This window comes from Pituophis catenifer, unplaced genomic scaffold (assembly GCF_029215685.1).
Source record: "Pituophis catenifer annectens isolate HBS135680 unplaced genomic scaffold, rPitCat1.0.hap2 SCAF_2, whole genome shotgun sequence".
Classification (NCBI taxonomy): domain Eukaryota; kingdom Metazoa; phylum Chordata; class Lepidosauria; order Squamata; family Colubridae; genus Pituophis; species Pituophis catenifer.
In genome coordinates this window covers 186,761,774-186,774,506 of record NW_027256882.1, presented here as the reverse complement: position 1 = coordinate 186,774,506, position 12,733 = coordinate 186,761,774, and the positions used below count along the sequence as shown (strand labels likewise).

The 12,733-nt window shown below is 36.6% G+C and overlaps 1 protein-coding gene across 1 annotated transcript; it reads left to right on the top strand.

Annotated features, from left to right (window-relative positions):
• Positions 1–456: 456 nt before the first annotated feature.
• AICDA (activation induced cytidine deaminase) lies at positions 457–8,909 on the top strand. The gene is made up of 4 exons (XM_070935291.1): positions 457–624; positions 4,282–4,552; positions 7,253–7,368; positions 8,856–8,909. Exons 1-4 carry the CDS (start codon positions 457–459, stop codon positions 8,907–8,909), a joined length of 609 nt encoding a protein of 202 aa, XP_070791392.1.
• Positions 8,910–12,733: the final 3,824 nt, after the last annotated feature.

Below are 12,733 nucleotides of genomic sequence, written 5' to 3'. Positions count from 1 at the left end.
GAGAAATCTTAAAAAACACATGTAAGGACTGTTACCCTGTGAATATACTGATATCCACAGTATTGTGGGTGGGTGGGTGGGTGGATGGATGGATGGGTGGATGAATTATGTGTCATCAAGTCAGTGCCAATGACAACCTGATTCATTAATCATGTAAGACAAAAAGGAACTATAGAAAAAAGTTCCAAAACTTACAGGGGAATATGTTGATCTTGTCATGCTAAATATGCTAAATTAACTATATCCATTGATTTTCTTCTGTCTTTTTTTTTTGTATGTTATATGCTTGAATATATAGAGTATATTCTTTTGCCTAGCACAAAATGATAATACTTTAGTTGACTATCTGCTTCTGAGTTCCTCATTTTTAATCTCATCTTTGGTCAAGTTCTTGATTTGTCCTGTGGCTCCCCCATATTGATCTTCATTTATAAATATGTGCTATTAATTTTCTTAATGTTCCTGCCTCCCTGCAGTCTTCTAATGAAGCAAAAGAAATTTCTCTACCATTTCAAGAACATGAGATGGGCTAAAGGCCGTCATGAAACTTATCTTTGTTATGTAGTAAAACAGCGGAATAGTGCCACATCCTGCTCCCTCGATTTTGGATATCTGCGTAATAAGGTAAAGGGATACACATTTAGCTCCCATTGGGTCTTTTCTAGTAGAGGCCTACAAAAAGTGAAAGCAAGGGAAAAAGCTGTCTTGGACTCCATGTGGTCAGGTAGCTCTGGGTTCTTGCATATTTTATTACAGTACACCATTTTGCTTATTCAAATACTAGTCTTCCTGTGAATCAATGAAAGGGCTGTGCAAAGAGAAAAGCAATGCTTCACAAAGCACATCTGAGTGAGTTCTTGAAATGCTAAAGCATAGCATTTGTTCAAGGCAGCTATTTGTATATAGGTGTGCATGCACAGACCACATCTCTGGGGCCACCAGCAAATCATAATGACATAGATTGGTGAGGAGAGCTTTGAAAATCCTTTGGTGGGTTTTTGGAACATTGGAGAGAATGATTATTTCCTGTGCCAACATTACCCAGTCTTTGGAAAAAAGTGAAGCTGGTTCTAGAAACATTCTGCTTTCCTCTCCAATGTTTCCAGGTGACACTTTCATTTGTGTAATAGGTTTCCATTAACCAATTAAAGTGTTTTCCTTAATCCACTTTGGAAAGACAGAGAACAGATTTCATTACAGTCTTCTCATGAATTCCTTTAAGATATTTGAAGAGTGCTATCCCACGTTCCCTCATTTTTCAAAAGACTGAGATAGATTTTAACACTTTATTTCAATAGCAAAGACAGCCTACAAAGAAGGAAGGCAAGAATGAAGTTCTATTACATAGAACTTGGTGGCAGATACCTAAAGATTGTAGAAGCAATTGTGAAAGAAAGAGAATTTGATTTCAAGATAGTAGAATAGTTCCTTCTAAAAACCTAACATCTTGCAGTGGATGTTTTTATATCTTTTCAGGTTCTGCCTATCCTATTCCTAATTGGTCAAGGTGCTTTGAGTACAATGTACATTACAATGATTTTGGCTTGTGATTGTCCAGTCTTTTTGATCCACCAAATTTTCTATGGCCTTAGGTTGGTCCATCCTGATATTTTCTATTACCTAGATTTCTCCTCTTTTTTTTATCAGTCCAATTTGTTGGCCCTCTGCTAAGATCTGAAAAACAGTTGTTTTCTATCCTAAATTTCAAATTTGCATACTTGCAAGTTATTTATGCTAACCTAAACGAATTAGCAAGTTATATAATTAAGACCCATAGAGTTTTATGCACTAGCAAATGCCTGACCTTAAGTTTTGTCCATCCTTGTTTCTTAATAGAATGCCATAACACATACAAAGTGCTCGATCGTCCCACTAAGCAATGTGGTATAACTGCAGAACAATATGGCTCTTATTAAGAATTTGAGATAGCAGCAAATAAATATGATACAGTTGCAAAAAGGAGAAATGTAGTTTTAGATTCCATCAACCTAAGTATATCTGTAATATCTAAATCAGAAGAAATTGTTCTATTTTATTCTGTTTGATTCAGATTTCATCTCGAATACTATATCCTAGTTTAGTACTACACTTTAAAGATTCAGGGAAATTAAAACATGATTGGTGAAGAGCAACAAGGATCAGTGCTGGGTTTCAAAAATTTTTACTACCGGTTCTGTGGGTGTGGCTTGATAGGTGTGGCATGGCTTGGTGGGTGTGGCTTGGTGGATATGGCAGGGGAAGGTTACTGCAAAATCCCCAGTTCCTCCCAATCAGCTGAGACTTGGGAGGCAGAGAATAGATGGGGGCGGGGCCAGTCAGAATTTTTACTACTGGTTCTCCAAACTACTCAAAATTTCCACTACCGGTTCTCCAGAACTGGTCAGAACCTGCTGAAACCCACCTCTGACAAGGATGACTTTTAAGACAAATGGGGGAAAAAATGATGGCCTTAGATAAGTTAGCTTTGAAAAAAAAGTCAGGTGGGGGAGTAGCACACATTAGTCAAATATTTTAAAGAATATCATATTGAAGATCACTACCTCTTTTCTCTCCTTGCAGAATGCAGAGTAATGGATTTAAATTACAGAAATCCAGATTCAGACTGAATATTAAGAGTAGAAAAAAATATCCCCAATAAATGTCATAGGACCAATAGACCAAAGATCTATCTTTGGCTACAGTCAGTTTTAGTTTTCCTTAAAATTACCTTAAAATTCCTTAAAATTGCCAAATAGTTGCGTCCCTATTTGGACCGAGATGCTCTACGCACAGTTACTCATGCACTAGTCACCTCCCGTCTTGACTACTGTAATGCTCTCTACCTGGGGCTGCCTTTGAGGACCACTCGGAGGCTTCAGCTGGTGCAGAATGCGGCCGCGCAGGTTGTGATGGGAAGGTCCCGATACTCCCACATTACACCTCTCCTGCGCGACTTGCATTGGTTATCAGTTGCCCTCCGGGTGAGATTCAAGGTGCTGGTGATGACCTATAAAGCCCTATATGGCTTAGGCCCAGGATATTTGTCGGACCATCTGCAGCCAGCAACAGCTTCCCATCGCCCAGTACGTTCTCACAGGGAGGGCTTCTCCGGGTGCCGTCGGCTAGACAATGCCGGCTGGCGACCCCCAGGGACAGAGCTTTCTCTGTGGGTGCGCCCACTCTTTGGAATCAACTTCCCCTGGGGCTTCGGTTGGCTCCTGACCTTCGCACCTTCTGCCGTGAATTAAAAACATGGCTGTTTACATCACCCAACCTGGACTGAGGGGGTTTGATTATTTTAATGGATTTTTATATGTTTTAAATTTATATTTATACATTTATGTATTTTATGTTTCATTGGGTTTGTTTTTACTGTTGTGAGCCTCCCTGAGTCTACGGAGATAGGGCGGCATACAAATCACATAAAATAAATAAATAAATAAATAAATAAATAAATAAATAAATAAATAAATAAATAAATAAATAGAATTACCTATTTGACCTCATTCATAGCTTCTAAAGGGTATCTTTTTCCTGCTATCAAAAACCTATTGAGGGAAAAATGAAATAGCTGCCTTTTAACTGATAATTCTAGGAATTATTGTGTCTGGAAGGATCTCAATGCCAGCATGATCAGTGTAATGGGACTAGATGCATGATGTATAAAAACAAGACAGATAACTAAAAGGTTAAAAGAAGCTCAGGAACTTAAATCATATATATGCAGAAATCTTATTTGAAATGACCTCCTGATTAATTTATCACCCCAAAAGTGCACCTTCATCACCCATTATTTCATTTTCTCTGCCAATTATCTAAATATCTTCCCAATATTGTCAGCTAAGGATCAGCAATACAATTTATAAATGGCAAAACAATACCTGGAGTGTGTTAAATTAAAATCTGTTGTCCACTCAGAAATATTATACACTTAACTGCGATAGATGATAGATAGATAGATAGATAGATAGATAGATAGATAGATAGATAGATAGATAGATAGATTCATTCATTCTTTGGCTTGATATTATTTCCATGTATGAAGTAGTGTGGATATAGTAGGAAAACAATCAGATATATAACTTTTCACTAGCAACTTGACATGTCATCTAAGAAAATGTGTTACTCCTGATCATACAATTTTTATTTGTAAATTGAGCAACTCAATCCTGATTTGTAGATTGAGCAACTCAATCCTGATCAGGATTGAGTTTATAAAAAAACAATACCTTTTTTTTTATAGGCTCTGCCTTTCATTGTATGATGCTCATATCCCAGTTTTTCTGTACCATTGCTATTTAGTCAGGTTGCCATGTTGAAATTCTCTTCCTGCGTTACATTTCCACTTGGGATCTGGATCCAAGGCACTGCTATCGTATTACTTGGTTCACCTCCTGGAGTCCATGTTACGATTGTGCCCGGCATGTGGCTGACTTCTTGTGTGCATATCCTAACCTGACGCTGCGAATTTTCGCTGCCCGTTTGTACTTCTGTGAGGAACGCAATGCTGAGCCTGAAGGGTTAAGACGTCTACACCGTGCAGGAGCTCAGATTGCCATCATGACATTCAAAGGTAAGATACTGCAGAATGATGGCATCTAGAATAATAAATAATTGTGATTGCAAAATATAGCCAACACTGTAAAGCAGACATGTCCAGCCACAGGCCATGAGCCACATTATATTACCTATACATTAACTATGTTATATATATTTTATATGAGGCCCAGGACAATTCCTCTTCACTTAATGCTGCCCTGGCAAACTGAAAAGATTGGACCACTTATGCTGTCAAGGAAGAGTCAGCATTATGGCATCTGTGATAATTCCTTACAAAATCCATGGAACTGTAAAATTAAAAATTAAAATAATTGAAAATTGTTGTAGAATTGAAAGATGACTTCTTGTCAAATTTTGTCTATTTGACTGAAATCTCATGAAATTTCAAAAGCAAGGCCAAAATTTCAAGAGGTCTCAGAAGCAAAACTACTATGATACTACAAGATTTTAGCAATACTGTACATTGTCAACAATTTTTATATTTATTTATTTTTCCTTTTTTGTGCGATGTTCATATCACTATTTAAACATGGTGTTTTCCAATACCTGCTAAGGCATCTGGGATCTTATTTAATTTTTGATACACAGTTGTACTACTCTCCCTGCCCCAAAGAGAACTGGTGCTCTATAAGTACTATTAATGGTGCCTCCCAAACACATACTGAATATCACACAGAATCCATTTATGGAATAAACACATTCCACACATCATTGTGTTGTAACTGTAGGCATATGTAGAGTTTGAAAGGGGATGTAATCCATCTGGTCCTGATGATTTGAATTCGTTTATAGTAATGGATAAGTCTTTTCTTACTGTTGTCTTGCCTATTTTGATTTATATTCTAATCTGTCTTTTACAGTATTGCTTTTATTAGATTGGACTGTTTTTTTCCTTTTGTTTAAAGACAGATGCAAAAAATAAATTAAGCAGGTTTTTTTCTCCCTGCTATGCATCATCTTCTTACCACCTTCTCCCTTTAGCGGACCAATGTTTTTTCTTTTTGACATGTTGAAAGAAACTTGGTTGGGCTGTATTATCTTTTTGCATGAAAACAGATACAAAGAATGAACTTAGCAGCTCTGATTTCTCTCTACAGCCCGTTACTTCCTTACCATCATCTCTCATTAGTGGACTGATCGTTTCTTTGTCTTTTTAAATTGTTTCTTATATGTTGAAAGAAACTTTTATTATTTTTGATATTTCTTGCAAGTCTTAATTCATTCTGAGCTTTCATTATTAGATTTCCTCACTTCATCTTTGCAGATTCAGACTATTTGCTGGTATTCTGCTTAATTATTTGTCCCTCTTTCCATTTTTTTATACTTGTCCTTTTTGTCTATCAGTTTAGTTAGAGAATTCTTTATGAATCTATGCTGGTTTCATCTGGGGGATCTCTTATTTTTCTTTCTTGGTGATATTGGGCTAGACTGGGCTTTTATAATTTCATATTTCAGAGTTTCCCAAGCTTCTAGAAATGTTTTCTCTTTGAGATTTCCATCCATGAAATCATTCCTGAGCTTTAAGTTTGTTGAAATCAGCTTTCTTAAAGTCCAAGTACACTACTTAGACTTTGTTCTATTACTTGTGCCTGAAGTATGTTGAATTTCAATATGACATGGTCACCCTCTCCCAAAGTTCCCATAACTTCAACCCCCTATTATCATTTAATCTCTGTTAGTAAGAATAAAGTCCAGTATAGCTGACCTTCCAGTTCCTTCCTCTATCGTTTGGGTGACAGTGTTGTCTGCAATGTTTGTCAGGTATCTGTTTGAGCTCCCATTTGGTGCAAAGTTTGTCTCCCAGTTGATGTCAGGGTAGTTAGAGTCCCCCAATACTATTGCAGTGTGCCTCTGGCACACCTTAGCTAACTTATTAGCAAAAGGTTCATCTATTGCCTGTTTCATTGGATAGTCTGTAACATACATTTATGGCAGTGTCATTTCTGTTTCCTTCTATAATAACCCAAATGCATCCAAGGTTTTCATCTTTGTTTTTTTGCATTTCTGTACAGGTGTAGTAATGCAACTTTGCTTCCTTTTCTGTTAGGTCTGTTTCTGTTGAACAGTTTAAATTCTTCTAGCAATATGTTCCAAACATGGGTTTTATTCCACCAAGCTTCAGTAATGGCAACAATGTCATTCTTGTCCCCATGTACAAAGATTTCTAGTTGGCCTTGTTTGTTCCTCATACTTTGAGCATTAATGTATTGGAGTCCTGTTTGGCTGACACTGTGTTTGCTTCGTACATCTCTTGTTTTGTATCTTTATTCCCCTTCTTTCTTACCACTTGATTGATTGCCATCGGGCTTATGCTTGGGATTAGGTCTTGAAAATTGTTCTCCCTCCAATTAATATAATTTAGTTTAATCCAGATTAAATTCTGCTGATTATTAGACAAAGAAAGGTAATATCATACAATTACATTTAGGGAATATCTGCATTATGAACTTGAAGCAAAATAAACTAATTGTATGATTATATATTCAGATGAATATAACGGCTGTACAAATCCTTCAAAAGATTAGCCTGGGGAGACAGGTGGGAACAACTTCTAAAAGAGTCAAGTGAGCCAGTGAAGACAGAGTTGCTTTATTTCAAAAGAGATGATTTATACATACTCCCATGAATTCTCAAAGCAACTCTTTCAAAAGATTTGCACAGCCTTAGGAGATATCAAACTGAGTTTGAATGTTTCATGGCTCTTTCTTATCAGACTATTTTTACTGCTGGAACACCTTTGTGGAAAACCGCAAAAAAACCTTCAAAGCCTGGGAAGGACTTCATGAAAATTCTGTGCGTCTTACCAGACAACTCCGGCGTATCCTTTTGGTGAGCATTTACTTCTCTCACTGAGTGTAAGGATTGTCTCTCCTTCTAACTTAAGAAAGTTGAAATGTAGTATTTCAAAAGGAACCTTTTATTAAGCAGAATTGACAGCAATGGATTCAAAGCAACATCTGAATACCCTTAGGCAAGACAGGTAGGATTAAAGTAGTAGAAACCCCTCCCTTTAGCCAGAATGCAGATTTTAGCCAATACACAAGTGTGAAGAATTTTCTTTACCAGCTGCCCTGAGAACCGGATAAGCATGCATTCCCATTGCTATCCTCCGTTATCCTTTAAAGTGAAACAGCCCTCATGGCTGTCCTAAACATTCCCCAAAGCAGGGGTGAAATGCTTCTGGTTCGGACCAGATCGCCTGATCTGGTAGCGATGGCGGCGGGTGGTTCAGAGAACAGGTAACAAAAATCCCTGTGCCCCCCCCCTCCACCATGCCCAGCTGAGCCGCATGATCAGAGGCTTTTTAAAAAACTTTTAAAAGCATTTTTTCTACAACCTCTTCCAATGAAAAAATGCTTTTAAAAGTAAAAAAAAAAAGCCTCTGATGATCACGCGGCTCAGCTGGGATCATCAGAAGCTTTTCAAAGCATTTTTTTCTGCAACCTCTTGCAGAAGAGGTTGTAAAAAAATGCTTTGAAAAGTCTCTGACGATCCCAGCTGAGTTCCTGATTGGCAGAGAGGCTTTTCAAAGCATTAGAAAAAATGCTTTGAAGTTTTTTTTAAAAAAACTTGACCACACCCACCCAGTCACATTACCCCCCACCACCAAGCCACGCCCACAGAACCGGTAGTAACAGATTTTACTTTTTTTTTTTTAATTTGATTTATATGCCGCCCTTCTCCGGAGACTCAGGGCGGCTTACAATGCGCTAAGCAATAGCCTTCATCCTTTTGTATATTTATACAAAGTCAGCTTATTGCCCCCACAACTGGGTCCTCAATTTACCTACCTTAGAAAGGATGGAAGGCTGAGTCAACCTTGAGCCTGGCGAGATTCAAACCTGCAGTAACTGCAGGCAGCTGGTCTTAATAACAGGGTGCTTTAGACTACTGTACTACAAAGGCTCTTTCACTCCTGCCCCAAAGGTAAGGAGTTCTCAGGGTACTGTGGTGCCAGGATATAGGTTGTAAAAAATCTGTTGGCAAAGGCAATGCTAATAAATTGAATCCAAGGCCACCCATTCTCCCAATTGAATGGCAGTATCACTTTTAGGGATCTGACACTAAACTTCCTTCTTCTTCTTTGCTGCTCTTCTCTTACTTGTCATTCCCTACTTCTCCTCAGTGTAAGCAGAATCACTGCCCTCTATTTGCTCTTCTCTTCTGTTGCCTTCATTTCTCATTCATACCCTTCCCTCCACTTCCCAGTTTTTCCTATATTTTCTTGATGTTTTCTTTATTACTGTCCTTATTTGTTATCTTGTCTCATATTCTCACAATTGCTTTTGGATCACTTATTTCTCCTTGATTCACAGCCTCTTTATGAAATTGATGACCTGCGAGATGCTTTCCAAACCCTTGGACTTTAAATTCCTGCTTGGGGAGAAATGAAGATGAAAAAATGTCAACATGTTTTGCGATAGTCTTCAACATCCAACTTTTTCTCCCAGTTCTTTCCTTCCTACCATAAGTATCAAATTCTGAAAAAAAACATATTTAAGAAAAAAATGGCAAGGTCTTTTGAATACTCTTCTTTTGCATACTGGGACTAGGGCTTGTTGTACTGTCCTCCATGGGAAGAAGTAAATCCAATCAAACTGTCCAAGGCACGTGGCCACATTTATTATTACTATCACAAAGGTCAGCCAGATAAATGGATAATTTAGGAAGATAGCTGTTTGTGCTAAACAAAAGGATCTAATTAAATCTTCTAGAATGAATGATAGATGTGGAAGTCAAATATTAAACTTTTAAAATTGCCAAGGTATTTAGCATCCACAAAAAACTCAGAGTTTACATGGAAGAAAAGATGAAATTTGAATCTTGATGCCGTAACACTGCATAGAAACTAATACATTTCATCATATTGTTACTAGCCCACTGTAAGTCTGGAGAGCACTGCTGCTTTGACACTGGATTTGTGCTTGGTCTTCATTATGTCATGATTGTAAGCCAAAACACTCTTGCAAGAAAGTATTTTCAAAGATACACCACAAGAGCCTTATACTTTGGATTAAGTATATTAAAAATGTATAATGTGCTAAATTAGATGTAGATTTTTCCATGCTATTTTTCAATAAGAACTAAAAAATAGAAACTTTTTTCATGTCTTACAACATTTACAATGTTATCAAATTGATTAAGCAAAGTCATACAAAATCTCTTAACTAAATAAGGACTTCTGACAACAAGGAAGTTATCAATCAGTTGGAGAAAATTACTTTTATTGATGAAGAATAATCATTCCTAGAATATTGCCTTTAAGTATATGCAAATTTATTCAATATAGAGACCACAGGGACCTCTTCTTTCACAGGCAGAGAGAAAAAGGTTTATTTATAATTTCACTATTATGCATTCTATTAACTGTGCTCTGCAAATGTTACGCAAGTGAGGGAGAGAATTTCAGAGTTATACTGGAACAATTTCAGGGGCTTCTGTAAAAATTGAGAGTATTATGTACAAATATGTGTAATGTAAAATAAATACATATTGCAATAATAATTTTTTTTTAAAATTTGATTTATATGCCGCCCTTCTCCGGAGACTCAGGGCGGCTTACAATGCGTTAAGCAATAGCCTTCATACTTTTGTATATTTATACAAAGTCAGCTTATTGCCCCCACAAACTGGGTCCTCATTTTACCTACCTTAGAAAGGATGGAAGGCTGAGTCAACCTTGAGCCTGGTGAGATTCGAACTTACAGTAATTGCAGACAGCTGGTGTTAATCACAATGCTTTCACAATTTGAAAGTCAAGCCATAGCAACTATGGAATTAAACATGAGTTTCTTCATAATAACATTTTAAAAAATCAAATATAAAATGTTTTTCTTATATGTGATTCCCTTTAGAACATATTCAATCATTTAAACACCATTGCTATATATCAAATTTTAAGACTCAAAGATAGGATTAAATCTAAAAAATACTAAATATAGTTTATTGAATTTTTAAGAGATGAAGTCACTATCAGCTGATTATTAGTCAATATAAAATAGTCAATATCTAATTGCTAATATCACTAAAATATGATCTAATGATAGATTTAATTAATTAACTATAGTGTTAAATATATGTTTTTAAAAGTGCTATCATTAATTCCTTTTAAAAGTACTCCTGTTCCATAAATTTATTATTTTCTCACAAATCTTTCTCCCATAATGCTAAATAAAGTCTCCATATTGTATTCTATTCTGTAGTCTTCTATAATTTTGCAATGGTTAAGTAAATAGCATGAATCAAATCTTTAGTATGTATTAATCCTTCAATAGAAGTAATGCACAGATTGCCTCATAGTTTTTCAGCAATGAATTCATACTATGCCCACGCTGTAAATTTGAAAAACCAAGATCAGGACCATATGGGTTGGAAACATGCAGAAGAGGCCTTCATCCTACAGTGGATAGACAATGGCTAAAATGATGATGATGATGACACATACCATATTTTTCGGACTATAAGATGCACCTGACTATAAGACGCACCTAAATTTAGAAGAGAAAAACAACAAAAAAGGTTTTTGGCCTCCCTTTTTTGGGGCCCTTTTCCGGGGCTTTTTTCTATCCATTTTCGAGGCTATTTTCGGCCTGTTTTGTGGGCTTTTGGGGGCCATTTTCGAGGGTTTTTTGGCCCATTTCTGAGGCTTTTTGGCCCATTTTTTCCCAAAAAAATGGGCTAAAAAAACCTCAAAATGGACTGAAAAGAAGCCCTGAAAACAGGCACAAAAAAGCCTCAAAAACGGCCCCAAAAGCCTCAAAAACAAACTGAAAAAAGCCTTGAAAATGAGCCAAAAAAGCCCCCAAATGGGCCAGAAAAGCCTAGAAAACAGGCCGAAAAAAGCCTCAAAAATGGGCTTTAAAAAGGCCTGAAAAAGACCAAAAAAAGGGCATGCAGAAGTCAAAAAATGGCTGGTGGGTGGGCGGCAATATTCGGTCTATAAGATGCACAGACATTTTCACCCCCTTTTGGGAGACAAAAAAGTGTGTCTTATAGTGCGAAAAATACGGTACATCATCTGACTTAGTCAGAAGCCACAAAATGTTATTAACTTGTTGATTATTAGAAGAGATCATTTGTACATTTCATCTACTTCATAAATTCCTTTCAAGTAAGGATTAATGTCTTTTCTCTATTATGAACACATATAAGTTTATAAGGGACAATGTATTGATTTTTCTGAAAATTCAGCTTCATAAAATAAAGATAAATTTTAGGCTGATGACAGCCTCTATCATTTTGATAATCACACCAACTTTTGTGAAAACCAGATGAGTTTGGGCTAAAATGTGAGTAACACTTAATATCCTCACCTTGCAATCTCAAATTGACCAAATTTAGTAAAAAGAAAAATATTTTTTCTTTTATTGAACCAAAAATTTTAAAAAATATCCCAGCCAGACACAGTTCTAAAAATCAGGAAAAAGCTGAAAATAGTGAAATCCAATTATTCCTTTTTCTCTATACCAATGACTACATCTCTAAGAATCCCTCTGTTAAAGTACTGAAGGTTTTAGATGATACAACAGTAATTGATCTAATTCAAGATGACAACAAATCTGCGTAGAGACAGAAAGTTGAACAACTGGCCCTGTGCTGCAGTCGGAACAATCTTGAACTGAACACACTCAAAACTGTATAGATGATACTACTATATTTTAGGAGAAGCCCTGGTATTCTACCACCTCTTACAATATTAGACAACACAGTATCAACAGTAGAGACCTTCTATCAGACCTTGCTCAGTCTATTCTCTCAGGAAAGTAAGACTCGTGACTCCATTTTAATTGAAGCAGAGTGTGGGTAACAAATTCACACAATACTTGGGTTACTCAGAAGTAAGATTTATTAGAAAGCTGTTTGCAAAGAGCTGGTGGAACTTCGCTTTGGCACAACAACAGAAGTCCATGCCTAGTTACAGATTTCAGCATATTTTATACAGTTCTATCACCGGCCACATGTCCCTCCAGACCCAGTTGAAAGGCCTGGTTCAGTCACATGCTTTCCGACCACCTACAATCTACTACTACACCTACATGTTTAAAGTTAGTTAAGTCCTTATTGTCACCCAAACTTGTTAAGCAATCAACCCCTTTCTATCCTATCCCTTTGATATTCCCTTATCAGTTACCTTATTACACAAGAATTATAGTATAGCCATAAAATAGAGCATTAATTAAGTAGAAACAACATT